The sequence below is a fragment of the Tenrec ecaudatus genome, chromosome 12, assembly GCF_050624435.1.
Source record: "Tenrec ecaudatus isolate mTenEca1 chromosome 12, mTenEca1.hap1, whole genome shotgun sequence".
Lineage (NCBI taxonomy): Eukaryota > Metazoa > Chordata > Mammalia > Afrosoricida > Tenrecidae > Tenrec > Tenrec ecaudatus.
Window position 1 is genome coordinate 80,008,331 of NC_134541.1, and position 17,416 is coordinate 80,025,746.

At 41.0% G+C, this 17,416-nt stretch overlaps 1 protein-coding gene across 1 annotated transcript in view; it reads right to left on the reverse strand.

Annotated features, from left to right (window-relative positions):
• Window positions 1-1,400: 1,400 nt before the first annotated feature.
• The window catches only part of NINL (ninein like), a 187,473-nt gene continuing 171,457 nt past the window's right edge, over window positions 1,401-17,416 (reverse strand). The window contains exon 21 of the mRNA XM_075564189.1: window positions 1,401-1,657. Coding sequence (XP_075420304.1) covers window positions 1,481-1,657 — 177 coding nt within the window. The 3' untranslated portion in view covers window positions 1,401-1,480. The remainder of the gene's footprint in view (window positions 1,658-17,416) is intronic.

Consider the following 17,416-nt stretch of genomic DNA (forward strand, 5'->3'; position numbering starts at 1 on the left):
TTCCAACTGTTAGTCTCTTTCCATTTGGAAAAGAGTTGAAATCAAAGACCCAAACAATTAGGTTAAAGAACTATTGGACCACATGAACTCCTACCTCCTGGGGGGTACCAACTCCCACAATCAAACGGGTCCAGTTGTGTAATTGAGGGGTAAAATTAAAGAGACAACAGACAAAATAAAGTATACAATTGCTCACCTTCAGGACGGCCATGATCTCAACAGCCAGGTCCACACACAGAGAGAAAATGTATCATATTTCTAATCATGCTGTATATACATTTTGAGGACATTCAAGCCCCCTAGTGACAGGTAACCATATGCGTGACAGGAAGGGGCTGTACAATAAGTTTATGCGTGACAGGAAGGGGACGAGCTAGGAATGCACACACAATAGGAAGGGGGAAACACTGGGGATACACCTGTGACAAGATACCCTCTAAGCAGCTGACCTCCAAGTGTACAGTCATTTACCATGTGTCATAATAAGGTGTGACAACCTGGGGAAAACCTTTCTGTATCCCACAACCTCTCTAACCTTAAGACGAGGAGAACTGGAAGGTTCCTGGCTACCACTCTAGTAAAAATCGAAGATCCTGAACAGAGTAGGAGAGAAAAGACCAGCTTCACTGGTCTGATAAAGACAGGTAGAATCCCCTCTCCCCCTAAGACTATAACCCTTAAACATCCGTCAAACCTGAAAATGAACCTATTCCCAGAGATCATTTTTATGCCATACTGGACAGGCCTGTAAAATAGTAACACTTGTGAGGACTCATGAGAACAAAGTATACTGACAATCATATGAGAAGAAATGTTGCTAAAAGCCAAGTTCAGAAGGCAGGAAGAGGGTGAAATGGGAACCCAAAAAGGATGTTTAAGGGATTACAACTAATGTCACAAAAGAAACAAATTAAGAATTATTGAATGCGAAACTAATTCTGTAAACAGGTACAATGATGAAGTGTTCTTTAATTAAATAAAAACTTAGTATTAGATTGTTGTTGCTGTGCATGTTGGGTGCTGTTTAAGATTTTCAACTCAGCAACCCCATAAGTGTTTGTTGGGGCTGTAGTTTTGGTCATCTCTACTATATTTTAAATTATGAAATGATGAAATGTTAAGTAAGTGAGTAAAGTTTTCCAAAAAGTCATGTGGAAATAGAACTAAAAGATAATCAAGAAGGACTTCTGCCAAGATTAAATAGACACCGAGAGATTGAGACAGAGTCACAGAACAGAGGCAGGGTTCAGACAAAAATGAGTGAAAGAGAAAGATTTTATTGAGGGAAAAGAACTCCCAGATGGATTCCGCAACCCAACAAGAATAGGTTAAGGAAGTCGCGCATGGTGCTAGGGTGGCAGGATATATACATATTATATGAGCTTAAAGGCATATGGGCCGGTAAGGGGAAGGGAGGTTCTTTGTACTGCGACTGCAAGTTTCGGAGCAGGAGATGACCTGTCCATAAATCATCTTGTTCTCAGCAAACTTGCTTCCTGGCACGCTGTGGGGGAGTCTGTGTTCTGCCCGGGGGTAAGCTTTGTGACATGCTGGAGGCAGCTGCTTTGAAGTTCAGCAGGTCATTTGTCTTCTTGAGAGGCTGGTGCAAGGGGCTGCCTGGTCCGGACCTGGCCCAAACAGACACACTACCAAGATCCTGTACAAGAAATATGTGAAAGACCAAATAAAACACGAATGAAAATCCAGGGACCCTCAGTTTTAGAGGAGAGGATAGAGAGATTATTTGAATGCTGACTACAAGAAGCTGAATAAAATCTAAATATGAAGACACGAGACTAGTAAATTCTCAACTGACATTACAGCACATCCATTATGAAATTTGTGTTTAATGTGAAATCATCACTATAATCAACATTGGAAGATTTTCTTCTTGTACCCATTGCTGTTGAACATTATGAAGTTTTGTGAACAGGGTTTGATCAGAACAATGAGCTGACAACTGCCCCATATCAATAGCTGGCAGCCCAGGTGCCCAGCCCTCCCCCTCCCCCCACCCATTTACCATAGGAGTTCTACCTACAGGTGGGGGCCACTTTTTGACTAATGATAGTGGCCAACATCTTCTAAATCTGTTCTCAACTGCACTCCGCAGTGAACAGAGAATTATAGTCATTCCCGTTCTGTGTCACACCCATAAGGAGACAGGTGCTTAGCACCTAACAACATATAATCACCAATTAAGTACAAATAGTACCATTACAGTACACTGAAGAATTCAATTTCATTTCACCCAAAGAAACAATTCACCAAAATAAAGATCTAGAAACCCTTTCTAAGGAAGAAATGTCATGGGAACTTCCTAATAGTTAATAATTGGGCATTTTACATAGAGAATATTGCAAGGCAAACAAAACTTTGGGAAAATTCAGGGACGACTACAATAACAAAATAAATGAAACATTAGAAATTATCCCAACACAGCAAATTAAAATCCAAAAGATTACAGAAGTAGGTAGCATTGAAGGTAAGTCAATGAAATGTAATCAAGAAGAAACATTCATCAAGAGAAGACAAAGCTCATTAAGCTGATCATTTTTAGGTGCTATTTAGTTGGTTCCTCATAGCAACCCAGTGTACAAAAGAGCAAAATACTACCGTCCTGTGCCTCTTCACAATTAGGTTTGAACTTGTAACCATTTTATCAGTCCATTGTGAGAATCTTTTTTACTACCCTATTTTAACAAGTCTGATGTCCAACATCTTGAGACAATATGTTCAAAGTATGTGAAATGAAATCTTGTCATCTTTACCATTAAGGATCATTCTAGCTGTATTTGTTCTAGAATACTTGTTCTGCCTGTCCCTGGTCTTCTCACTGTTCTTCATCAATACCATGATTCAAATGTATCCATTCTTCTCTGGTCTTAATGCCCAAATGCCACACTCTCTTGGGTCAGACAGGTCTCAGTCTCAAAGTGACTCCCTTGCTCTTCAACACTAAAATGTCTTGTGCAGCAGATTTGTCCAGTGCAATACTGTTTGTTTTCTTGACTGCTCCTTCCATGGGCATTGCTTGTCAATCCAAGCAGAATGACATTTTAGATAATATTAGTCTTTACCATAATGTTGGCTACTGATTATAAGGGTTTTGGTTTCCTTTGCATTGAGTTGTATTCCATACTGAAGATTGCAACCCTTGATCTTCATCAGCAAGTGTTTCAGGTCCTCACCTGTAGCAGTTGAGGTGTCATCTGTATATTGTAAGTTGTTAATAAACACTCCAATCCTGGGGCTGTCTTCATATGTTCTTAGATTATTATTTCACCATATATTTTGATTAAATATGGCGAAAGAAAGCAGCTCTGACATGAATATTAGCTGCTTTTAAACAGCCCCATATTGTTCTATTCCAATGAATGCCTCAAATACCACTTGGTTTGTACAGGGATGATCAAGGGTTGAGGAATTCCAATTTTTCCAAATGTGATCAATAGTTATGATCTATGTACCCTGTTACCTTTACAACGCAAGTAGCAACAGTTGTTATCTTTGTTCAGCCAAGATCCATCTCATATAATCAATGATAAATCCTTTGTTCCACATCCTCTCCTGAATCTGACTTGAATTTCTGGCAGCACTCTGTTGATTGTAACCATTGATGAATTTTTTTCAGCAAAAGTTTATTTAACAGATATTAATATAAGAAGTTTGATAACTTCTGCAGTCTGTTGTGTCACCTTTCTTTGACGTAGGCACAGATTTTCAGTTGGCCTTGTAACCTTGTGCCAAATTTCTTAGGCATAGACGAGCCTGTATATTACTTCGCTGAAGAAACATTTCCATTGACCAATTGCAGGAACTTTATTTTTTGCGAATGCCTTTGATAGGGCTTGGACTTCTTCCTTCAATACCATTGGTTTTTGATCAGAAGTTACCTCTTAAAATAGCTGAATGTACTTTTCAGTACAGTGAGTGTTCTTCCCATCATCTTTGGGTACTTCCTGCTTTGTTCAATATTTTGCCCATAGGAATCCTTAATGTTTAACTCAAGGCTTGGATTTTTTTTTTCAGTCCTTCAGCATGAGATATGTTGAGTGTGTTCTTCCTTTTTGGTTTTCTAACTTCAAGTCTGCATATTTGATACTTTGTCTCATTAATCTGCCCTTTGTGATTTTCTGTGAACTTCATTTCTTAAATTTATTACAGTTGATCTATGATCAACTGCAAGTTTTAGGGTCTCTTCTGATATCTGCTTTATTTTCTTTTTATTGGCATATTGCTTTCTTATTATATAACCTTGTCATTTATTTCATCCCACAGCATATCAGTTGTCATCAGTGTTGTTAATATTTAATGCTGTTCTTGATGTGTCTATAAAATTGAGGTGGGATATATGCAAGGTCATATTGGGGCTTTTGTGGGCATGTTTTAATTTTCAACATCAACCTGAACTTTTATGTGAGCAATTGATGTTCTGTTTCACAGTCAGCCTTTTGGCTGCTATTACTGAGCTTCTCTGTCATCTCTTCCCATGGAGGTAGTCAGTATGAGACCTATCTATACATTCTGTATGCTGTCTATCCACTATACATTCTGTATGCTGTCTATCCAAGTACACATTATGTTGTTGAAAAAGGTATTGCATTTAAGTCCATCTCAGAAAATTCTATCATGCAATCAGCAACTTTTGTTTCTCTGAAGGCATAGTTTCAAACTATTGTCCCTCTTTGTTCCAGCTCTCATTCCAATTATCAATAATGCATCTTGATTATATTTGTGATCAGTTCAAACTGAAGTTGGTAGAATTCAATTTCTTTATTCTTAAATTAGAATAATAGTCATACTAATTGGGCTTCCTTGTAGGTATATAGATATTTTCATATTACAGAAAGCATTGTACTTTAAGTTTTGAAATTCTCTTTAATCCACATTCACACAATTCAATAGTTCAGTCATATCAAGAAGAATTGTACAATCATTACCACAATTTCAGAATATTTTCTCTATACCCCCCCACTCCCATGGTTAAATCATCTTTAAATTGAGTTGTGTAATCACCTTGAGTCCTAGTACTCACTCCCCCTCCCACCTTCATTGTTTACTCCCGAAATAGCCTCACCCTCCCCAATCCCTGCTCACCCACCCCTATATCTCCTAGAAACCCTTTCATCAGTTAACTATATTCATCCACTCCTGTGCTTCAACTGGTAAATCCAACAGAAATAATAGCAAAAAATAAAATGATATGGATAAGACAATATTATATAAAGACAAATAAAAAGCACCACCATCATTTTTTTTTCCTAACCCACCACCATCAATATTTTAAAGGCCAGTGAAGAAGTTTTTATCATGGAGTAAGCAAGAGATCCTTACACCTAGAACAAATTCAGGATGGATCTAGAAGGTCAACTGATCAAATCCCAAGTTTGATCCAGCATAATCAGGATGACAATGATTTTTGTTTGGTAGTAAGTATTTCAGACCTTTGCCTGTAACTAGAGATCTGCCAGTGGCTTAATTTGTCTTGATATTCTGCAGATGGATTTTGGGCTCCCACTGTCCTCCATAGCCTTCCACAAATTGGGTGTTCATAATTTTAGGTCTGATATTACTTCTTTCATCATATTTGAGTTTATTGTCATCTTTGACTCATACGAGCTGGTTTTCTTCCATGTTGGCTTAGTAGACTCCTTACTTAGATGGCTTTTTATTTGAATACACACCTTAAAACCACAAACACGATTCCACTTGAGAGCCAGGCACCATCTGCTTTCTCACCACAATGTGTAGGACACTCTTCAGTGATCTTTTCATGTGAGTGAGTATTGAGCAGGGCCATGTTTTCAGAACTGACTATTCTTGGGCTGGAGCTAGAGTTCATTTGGGGCCCATAATCTAGCTGCTTCTCCCGGGGATATTCATGACTCAGGTTTACTGTGGTGGTTGTGTGTGTTAGTCCAGGTAGAGAGATCCAGGGAGACACTCGTGTATAAAAAAGAACTTTATATAAAAGAGCAACTGTATATTGAGAAAACATCCCTGCCCAGTCCAGATCAAGTCCATAAGTCTGATATTAGTCCATATGTCCAATACCAGTCTATAAATTCCTCTTCAGACTCAAGCAACACATGCAATGATGTTGAATGAGGAAAATCACAGGCCAGTGGGTGAAAAATCCGGATCCAGTGGTGGTGGAAGCATCTGAGCGATGTCATGGGTCTCCATATGGCTCCTCCATCTCCAGGGCCCTGGCTCCATCAGTGTAGCTCCCAGTGGCTTGTCAACAGGAATGTCTCACAGGGAGACAAACAGAGTGAATAAGATACAGAAAACCTTAAGAGTAGAAACAACATTGTCAGAGATGGTGCCAGAAGATGAGCCTTCAGTCCAGAAGACACTCAGTATGACTCCAGGAGAACTGCCTTCACAAAGTAGAGTCTATTGTGATGTGGGTGGAATACACCCTACATGAGTAAATCCTTCAGGACCTTCATTTACTGATGGGACATGACTCAAAAGGAGAAGAGATAGCTGAAAACACCAATTACCATATATGCTTGAGTGTAAGCCACGTTTTTTGTTTTTTTTTAATTTTAACAATTTATTAGGGGCTCATACAATTCTTATCACAGTTCATACATATACATAAATCAATTGTATAAAGCACATCTGTACAGTCTTTGCCCTAATCATTTTTTCTCCTCTTTTCTTTTTTTACATTTTATTAGGGACTCATACAACTCTTATCACCATCCATACATATACATACATCAATTGTATAAAGCACATCCATACATTCCCTGCCCCAATCATTCTCAAGGCATTTGCTCTCCACTTAAGCCCCTTGCATCAGGTCCTCTTTTTTTATCCCTCCCTCCCCTTTCCCCCCTCCCTCATGTGCCCTTGGTAATTTATACATCGTTATTTTGTCATATCTTGCCCTATCTGGAGTCTCCCTTCCCCCCCCCCTTCTCTGCTGTCCCTCTCCCAGGGAAGAGGTCACATGTGGATCCTTGTAATCAGTTCCCCCTTTCCAACCCACTCACCCTCCACTCTCCCAGCATCGTCCCTCACACCCTTGGTCCTGAAGGTATCATCCACCCTGGATTCCCTGAACCTCCAGCCCTCATATGTACCAGTGTACAGCCTCTGTCCTATCCAGGCCCGCAAGGTAGAATTCGGATCATGGTAGTTGGAGGGGTGGGGGAAGCATCCAGGATCTGGGGGAAAGCTGTGTTCTTCATCGGTACTACCTCGCACCCTAATTAATCCATCTCCTCTCCTAAACGCCTCTATGAGGGGATCTCCATTGGCCGACACTTGGGCCTTGGGTCTCCACTCTGCACTTCCCCCTTCATTTAATATGGTATATATATACATATATACATATACACACATGTACACATACATACACACATATCTTTTTTTTTTGCATGATGCATTATACCTGGTCCCTTGGCACCTCGTGATCGCACTGGCCGGTGTGCTTCTTCCATGTGGGCTTATTTGCTTCTGAGCGAGATGGCCGCTTGTTCACCTTCAAGCCTTTAAGACCCCAGACACTATCTCTTTTGATAGCTGGGCACCATCAGCTTTCTTCACCACATTTACTTATGCACCCATTTATCTTCAGCGATCCTATCATGGAGGTGTGCAATCAATGATATGATTTTTTATTCTTTGATGCCTGGTAACTGATCCCTTTGGGACCCCTCGATCACACAGGCTGGTGTGTTCTTCCATGTGGACTTTGTTGCTTCTGAGCTAGATGGCCGCTTGTTTATCTTCAAGCCTTTAAGACCCCAGTCACTACCTCTTTTGATAGCCGGGCACCATCAGCTTTCTTCACCACATTTACTTGTTCACCCACTTTGACTTCAGCCGTTGTGTCGGGAGAGTGAGCATCATAGAGTTCCAATTTAATAAAAGAAGGTATTCATGCATTGAGGGAGTGTTTGAGTAGAGGCCCAAGGTCCTTCCGCCACCTTAATACTTGACTTATAAATATAGACACATAGATCTATTTCCCCATCCTCCTATATATATTTGCATGTACATGTATTTATCTAGACCTCCATGAATGCCCTTTGACTCCTAGCTCTTTCCTCCATCTCCCTTGACTTTCCTCCTGCCCTACTACCATGCTTCGTCGCCACCTGGGCTAGAGTATACCTCTTCTCTAAGCAACCTTACCCTTGATCATTTCCCACCAGGCCTGCCACTCCCCCTTCTCTACCATTTGGGGTCCCATGTTTTTCCCTTGTCCCTGGGTTTGTTAACACCACTTCCTTACCCCCTCTACCCCCCCACCCCAAGTCCCCCCGGAACTGTCGGTCCCGTTGTTTTTCCTCCAGATAGTTTATCCAGCCTGTCCTATTCAGACAGACCTGTGGAGACACTAACATGCACGAAAACAAGATAGAGGAAAACAAAGCAACAGTATACAACCAGGCAACAAAACAACAAAAACAAACCACTGACAAAGAACAGAACGAAACAGTTCACAAGAGAAAAGCTTGTAGTTAGTTCAGGGATCGTTTGCTGGCCCTTAGGAGCGTTTTCCAGTCCAGTCTTTTGGGGGCCATGGCATTTTTAATCATCTCATTCACATGTAAAAATTGGACATTGATTAAGGAAGATCAATGTAGAATCGATGTATTTGAATTATGGTGCTTGTGAAAAATATTGGAAGTAATTGGACTGCCAAAAAACAACAACAAATCTGTCTTGGAAGAAGTACAGCCGGAATGCTCCTTAGATACAAGGATGGCAAGATGTTGGACATTGGACAGGTTTTCAGGAGAGACCAGTCCCTGAAAGAATGCTTGTTACAGAAAAGGCACAGCAAAAAAGATGGATTGACATGACTGAAATCATAGGCTCAAAGAGAAAACGTGTGTAAGGATGACACAAGAAACAAGCACTGTTTCCTTATGTTGTCGATAGGGTCACCGAGTCTGAACTGACTGGGTGGCACCTAACAAAACAAGATTGAATATATGCCATCAGTTATATCTATTTTTTATGTTCAAATAAATCTTTATTTTTATTTTTTTAAATCATTTTATTGGGGGCTCATACAACTCTTATCACAATCCATAGCACATCAATTGTGTCAAGCACATTTGTACATTCGTTGCCCACATCATTCTCAAAACATTTGCTCTCCACTTAAGCCCTTGGCATCAGCTCCTCATTCCCCCCCCACCCTGTCGCTGCCCTCTCTCTCATTAACCCTTGGCAATGTATTATTTTGTAATATCTTGCACTGTCCAACATCGCCCTCCACCAACTTTTCTGTTGTCCATTCCCCAGGGAGGAGGTTATATGTACATCCTTGTAATCGGTTTCCCCTCCCCCCCCTCCTTCCACCCTCCTGGTATCCCCACTCTCACCACTGGTCCTGAAGGGAGCATCTGTCCTGGATTCCCTGTTTTTCCAGTTCCTATCTGTACCAGTGTACATCCTCTCATCTAGCCAGATTTGTAAATTAGAATTGGGATCATGATAGTGGTGGGGAAGGAAGCATTAAAGAACTAGAAGAAAGTTGTAAGTTTCATTGTTGCTACAATGCACCCTGATTGGCTGTCTCGCCCCACCCCCCAACCCTTCTGTAAGGGGATGTCCAGTTGTCTACAAATGAGTCTCTCTTGGTTCCCTAATCTGCACCCCCCTCGTTCACAATGACAATATTTTTTGTTCTTTGATGGCTCCTACCTCATCCCTTTGACACCTCATAATCCCACAGGCTGGTGTGCTTCTTCCATGTGGGCTTTGTTGCTCCTCAGCTAGATGGTCGCTTGTTTACCTTGAGTCTTTAAGACCTTAGACCCTATATCTTTTGCCACCATCAGTTTTCTTCACCACATTTGCTTATGCACTCATTTGTCTTCATCGATTGTGTTGGGAAGGTGAGCATCATGGAATGCCAGTTTAATAGAACACAGTGTTGCATTGAGGCAGTACTTGAATGGAGGCCCAATGTCTATCTACTACCTTAATACTAAACTTTGAGGGCCCCCCCAGTCCCTTCAAACCTTGTGGATCTGTGCCTACTTATCTTTATGATGCGCCTCCTGCGACCCAGCAGTGTTGAATTTCCCTCTTAGTAGCTCTCCTGGGTTGATTTCTGTGGAGTCCCTCTGGTATGTGTTACTCAGTCACCATCTTCCCTCCAAGATAGTTTTTTTAAAAAACATTTTATTAGGGGCTCATACATCCAAGATAGTTTTTATTGATTGTGTTATTAAACTTTTTTTGGTCTTCATTGCCTTTTTTCTTGACATTTCTTTTTCTTTGAGAGTGGTGTATTGAAGTCTTCTGTTCTTACTGTCGATGTGTCTTGGTCCTTTTTCAATTCTATGAGGATCTGATGTATTTCAAAGGTGTTTCATTGAGTGCATAGATGACTATTATAGTTATGGGTTTCTGAGCTATTTTTCCCTTTATCATTATGTAGTATTCAATCTTTTCTCATTATGTTGTTTACCTTGAAGTTTATCTTCTTGGAGATTAATATTGTTACCCCTGCTGAGTTTTGTTGCTGTTTGCTGGGTATGCTTTTGTTCCACCTCTGATTTTTAATGTCTTCAAGTCTCTGTTTGTGAGGTGTTTTTCTTGTAGGCAGCATATTGATGGGGCTTGCTTTCTTATCCATTCAGCTTCTCTCTGTCTCTGTACTGGTGTATGTAGTACATTAACATTCAGTGAAATTATTGACATGTATGTGTATTTGTTTCCACCATTTTGGTTTATATATGCGTGTGTTGTGTGTTTGGATGTGTATTGTGTTCAGTTTCTTTGTTCTTCCTGTGTCGTTCCCTTGCTCTGGGTGTTGTTCCGTGTGTGCTGGTTTTTGTGAGGAATTGTCTTGAATGTTGGTTTCAGGTTTGTGTGTTGTTGCTGTTGTTTTTTTTTGGCCACAGTACTTCATTGAGTACTTTTTGTAATGGTGGTCTTGCTTTTGGCTTTTCTTGTCTTGAAATAATTGTATTATACCACCATATTTAGTTGCTGAACCTTTGTGTGTAATTGATCTTTTTCTCTAGGTGCTTTTAGATTGTTTGTTGTTTCCGTTCTGATGTTTGACATCTTGACTACAATATGCCGTGGAGTTTGCCTTTTAGAATCTCTCCTGGCTGGGGTTCTTTTGGCTTCCTAAATAATCGTCTTTTTCTCTTTTAGACATTGAGCAAAGTTCTTTGGCTGGCGCTCTTGGACTATTCTCTGTGTGGATGTAACTTTGTTTGTTTCTTCCTCTTCTGGAATTCCTACAAGATGCAGGTTGTTCCTCTTAATGGTGTCCCACATTATTATCAAGCTTTTCTCAGTCTCTTTTGCATTTTTTGGTTATTTGTCCTTCCTTTAGATTGGAATCTATAGATTTGTCTTTCAGTTCACTAATTTGGGTTTCTATCTCTTCAATTCTGTATCTGTATTTTTTTTACAGCCTCCCGCTTTTCCTTTATAGCAGGGGTGTCAAACTGGCCCTGTCGGCCGCATGTAGCCCCTGAGGAGCTTTTTTTGTGGCCTGCGATGCTCTGAAATAAAATGAAAATAGAAAAAATTGTTATGAAGAAAATAACACTTAGGGGAGATCGAGGCAATACCGTACACACAATTCCCTCGTTAACCCTTTATCTGAAGATGAGTATACATGTGGCCCAGTGCTTTTTGGGGGGCCTGTGGATGTGTATAAATGCACTGACCTAGTTCCAGTGATGATTGGAAGCGATCTATCTGCCACTCTCAGTGTCACATAATGTAAAGAGATCCCAATAGCGAAAAGGTGAAAAGAGCACTCTGGGTTGTGCTGTTATGATCATACCTAGCAGCAGTGCTAGTGAACATTTTTAGAGGGAAGCCATTACAATTGTGCATCACGTTTGTCAGCTGCCCAAATCTTGGTGTTTTTCATTAGTTACTTTGTTATATTTTCCGGTCACAACATAAGACGTAGTGAAAACTAGTAGAAGGAAAACACTGTCAAGTTAAGGGTAAAACAATAATTTTAGTTTTATAAATACATTAAATAAAATAAATATTTAAATAAAAGCTATTATAGTGTTTTAATTATCCTATCCATATTCCTGAATCCTCACTTCAAAATAGAAATTGAACAAAATTTGTAAATGTGATGTGGCCCATGTGAATCTTGCCTGTTGCACCAAATGGCCCGCTTTTTAATTGAGTTTGACACCCCTGCTTTGTAATTCTGCTATTGTAGTGTTTGATTTTTGTGTTTCTGTTTGTTTCTCTAATGAGGTTATAGCTTTTCTATTGTTTTATTTTTCCTTTTAGACTTCTTTCAACTGTTGCATGAGCACAAACATCATTCTTTACATTCTTTTTCTGGGAAATCCATAACTTGTACAGTTTTAGGTATTACATTTAAGTCTGATTGCTATTTGGTTATTTGTTTCTGTTTCTCTTGTTTTGTGTGTGTGTGTGTGTGACTAATATCTTCTGTTGTTTCCTTGTCATCTTGGAGTCTATTGGGAGTGTTATGTAGGCGATGTTATTTGGAACTGGTTAACTCTATTAGGTGGTGCAGTAGAGGGCTAATGGATAGTTTGTATTAAGTGTCTGAGGGAGGTTGCTAATTTATGTGTTAAGGGAGTCATATGAAATTTGGGGAGGAAGTGTTATGAGTGTTGGGAGAGTGAAAGAAGCAGTAGGTTAAAAAAGAAGGTGGAGGATCAGGTAGTGTTATATAGTAGGTTAAAGGAAGGGGTATTTGGCCCTGAAATGCCTCATTTGCAACGATGGATCAATGGGTACTAGTATTTTAGAGCAAAAACAATTTTAAATATTGTGATAGTAGTATTAGTCTTTGGTTTTATGAGTCTGAAAATGTAAGAAAAATTTTGATGATCAGTACAGTGAAACTAAAAGACAGGTTAATGATGTTATGAAGTAAAACTTTGGATATTTAGACTAAAGAAAGGAAAATTAAAGAAAAGGGGTAAGAGATGAAAGTTTTAATAATAGTAATAGGAAAAATCATACTAGCATAAGATGCAGGAGAGCTGTTAATGTATGTTTGTCCGGGACACTAAGCTTCACACAGAGCTTAGTCTCTGTTGTGGGTGCGAACTAGTAGGTAGATGGGGTGTTAGGGGTCTAGGAAATAAACCAATGAGATCGGAAGGAAAAAACGTAAAGTAATATATCATACAAATATATACAAATGATATATATAAACTCCCTTAAATAAATTCCCTGCCTGGGCTTGTAAAACCTGTTCTGCCTGCCAAACCTGCTCCAGCTTCTTGTTTTGTGATGCAAATACTTAGTCAATGAGTCAGGTGTATGCAATCCAGGTATGTGTAACAAGTAATATGAAAATAAATCCTCAGAGTGGCCCAATTATTTAAGGTACCAGGCCTTTGGGGTGTCTTCCGATCAGGGGTTGTGCTGAGTGGTACCTCAGGAGGGGGCTGGAGCTCTTGGTGTTAATCACTTAACACCTGCTTTCAGCTGCCCTGTTCTCAGCCCTGTGAGGCTCAGTAAGCTCTGAAGTACCCACTACTAGGAGTGAGTCCTAGATGGGGGATCTCCACTGGCAGTCTTCTGGTCTTGGCAGGAAGCCAAAGAAATTTATATTTTTATTTTCCCTGGTCACTTTGAATTATGATCCTTTTGCTCCATCACACCCCACTGGCACGTACCCCCCACCCCCTCAGCTAGCTTCCCAATTCAAAGACCCGGGAATCTCCCCTCAGGCGGCCGAGGGGAGATGCCCTAAGCGGTTCTAATTGGCTGGTGTTTCTGCTCTCTCGTTGTAGTCTATTTGTGTCTACCTATCTTTATGGTGACAATCCTGTGGTCTGGAAGTGCTATCCCTTTCAGTAACTCTTTTGCGCTGTTCTCTGCAGTGTGTGCTGCTTGGTCATCCTCCTCCTCCCAGCTGCCCCTCAATCCCCTCTCAGGTGCTGCTTATCTCCTCTTGCTGCTCTCATTGTCTTTCTTATTTGAAAGTTCATATCCCCTAGGAGGAGTCATCAGGCTGTAACCTGTTTGATAGGTGGGACTAGTGCTACAGTTTCCCACAGGGTCACGTTGACATAACATCTAACTGCCACAACAGCTAAAGACAAACTGCTTGTGCTGCTCCTTTAAAACTGGAATTGAGAAAAACACATTTGCCCAATTAGTAGCTGCTATCAGATACTAGAAGAGATATTAATCTACTCAAGCAATAAAACCATTTCTGGGACAGCAGCTGCAATTGGAGTCACCACCTGGATAAGTTTCCAGGCACCCCCTGCCATTCTCAAAGATCCATCTGTTTTTTGCACTGACCAAATTGACAGGGACAGAAGAGGCATTTTCTGCCTGCAATATGGGAATTAACAGAAGACCTTGTGAGAACAGGTTAGTAAACAGGTCAACCTTGAAGCTAGGCCCTAATGAATGTCCTCACACAGCAGTGCTGCTGGAGATAAATCTGACAGCACACTGATCCAGAGACAAAAGCTGAGATTGCAATTTAAAGAGCCTCAAGGGTGGTCTAAATAACTAATTAGAAAGCTAATTGTACATCTGTGGAGTGGCAAACTCCTCCCCTTTAAAACTGTCTTTTAGAAACTAGGAGTCTTCCCCTAGACAATGAATGACCCTTCTTAATTTGTGAAAGGGGCCCCCACTACATTCCGGGAGCAAAGCATATTTTATCTATGCTTAAGATATCCTTTTCACCATGCCAGAAGGACTCACATACTTTCTTTGGAAATGATTCTATCTATGCTTTAATAAAATTGTTGCCCAGCCTGTGTGATCACAAGGTGTAGATGGGATCAGAAAGTGTTAGGGAGCTAGAGGCAGAAACCTCTACCTCTACCTGCCAAGGCCTCCCTCCACCCTTACAGACTGTGGGAAGCTGCTCCAGGCTGGATGGCATGAATAAATTCAGGCAGTTGAGAAGAAGCCAGTACTCTTGGGAGGACCTCAATCTAGGCCAGGTGAGCTTAATTGAGTCAATGGAGTCAACCAGTACTGTCAACCACGCCTCCCAGTGGAGGGCCCTGAAGTCAGAATTGCAAGGAGATGACAAGCAATTCTCCAGGTCTCCAGACCCCATATGCTAATTGCCATACATTCCTCACTACCCCTGTAAAAACCCTCGCCCCCAGCTGCTGAATGGGACTTCCCTGACCTGTCCGCCTAGGTCACGAAACCTCGGCAGGGAGCCGCCCTACTGCCCCACCTAATAAAGCTATTTCTGTTTCTGCTTTCCTTGTCCTGTCAGTTATGTCTGTCTTCCTCCCTGTACCTCAGTTTCACCTTTACACTTCTATCCTTTATAAAAATTCACTTGGATCACAAACCAGGCTTCGGTGTGAATTCATTCTCATGGGAAGCCAATGACCCAGGTATTTCCACCTGAGGAATCTAACAGTATCAGACATCAGGAGACCCCAAACCATCATATGATGTGAATGAAGGGAGTCGGATGGAGACTCAAAGCCCATCTGTAGACAATTGGACATCCCTCACAGGAGGGACAAGTCAGCCAGAGTGCAGTACAGCACCAACGAGACACACATTTCTTTAGTTCTTTAGTGCTTCCCGCACCCCACCCCACCCACCTATCATGACCCCACTTCTACTTTACAAATCCCAGTTCTAGCTTACAAATCTAGCTAGACCAGATGGTACAGATAAGAGCTCTTGTCACACGGGATCCAGGACAGATAAACACATCAGGAACAGTAATGGGAGTAGCAATACTATCAGCATAGGCCACTTAGGGGGAATGTAGGGGGAGAAGGGGGAGAAACAGAGAATTGATTAAAATGATGATGTAGACATAACCCCCACACCCTGAGGGGGACAAACAACAGCAATGTGGGTGAAGGGAGACAGAAGATGGTGTAAGATAGGAAAACGATAATAATTTATCAAGGGTCTTGAGGGTGGGAGGGTGGGTGAGGGAGGGAAAAAAGGAGCTGATATCAAGGGCTCAAGTAGAAAGAAAATGTTTTGAAAATGATGATGGCAACATATGTACAAATATGCTTGACTCCACTGATGTATGGATTGTTATAAAAGAGATGTAAGAGCCCCTAATAAAGTGATTAAAAAACCCCACACTAAAAACTGGCTTAACCGCTGCTGGTGCTTGTGTGTGTGTAAGCACAGCTTATACCTGGACCCTTACAAACCACATAGGTCTAGAGTTTGCTAGTCCCCCCATAGACAACAGCTCAGTTCGGAAGTAATGGTCTCCAGCCCTATATTCTTCAATTCCTTGATGGTGCAATCTTTGCACCCTGATCTTTGCAATCCCTCCAGAAAAACATAATTGCGTTGGCTTTACCATTTTCCTAAGTAGAGGTAGCTTTACTAGCTTCCACTCCTGCCCCTGCCATAGTAGTCCATGTTCTAGAGTCAGGTAGCCATATGGGGTACTGGCAGTCAGTGAGTCTGTCTATTCCATTTATGTGTTCTAGAACTGGGAAATTACTATAGGATAGGTTTGGGCTCATACTGGATCCCCTGTGAGATCAACCTGAGCTAAGACTCCATTATAACTTGACCTTTATATGCTCCTAGTCTGATTGTGGGACCTTAAAATTTAGGGTCACTTAGATTAATGTCAGTTTGGAGCCAATGTCCAGTAACCATCCCCAACGTCTGATTATTTCCTTTCTCCAATGAATTGTCACTTATAAAAGGCACAGTTTCCACTGGGCAGGCCTGGGAGAAAGGCTAACTATGCATTTTTTTATTAGTGTAGTGGGTGCCTTCCTCAAAGGGACCTGGCTTCCCCATAAATGAAGGGTTTGTGAACTGGCTCAATTTTGGGGAATTGATCGAGCATTTGCGACTCTATATCTGGCTATTTGAATTAGACTGCTATTCAACTGGCCTAGAATTTTTCAACTTGTACAGATCAATGATAGATTTGGTAGGTTTCTCATTTATTTCACTCCTAGGGACACTCTGCTTAGGTATCCAATGCCATACAAATCAGGCTATTCTGTTACTACTTTGACTCTGCTAACCATTTGGCAACCACACCCACCTTGTCTCTGTTAAATGCTACTGCTTACCGCCTACTACCATGGGACCCAATCAGCCATGTTATGTGCAAACGTCTTAATTAGGGTATTTTCCACTGTCAAAACTGGCTCAAAATAAAATATCAATCACAGCAGTCTTTAGAGATACTTATGATCCCTTCAGAAATTTGTTTCCCACTGAGAGAAAAGGTGTGTCCTCAGTGCATTCCATTTGTGAGTCTATGGGTCTGCCCTGAAACACGCCCATTTCCTTAATCCTCTAAAGTATACCAAGCTAGGTCTGGTACTTCAACTTAACTTGCTCTAAGCCACTGCAGAAGCTTTGCTTCAGTAAACCAAACAGATAAACTATTAGATTCTGTCCTAACGTCTGGTGCTGAAACACTGACTGAAGGATCAGTGCTTAGTTGGTCCACGTCAACACA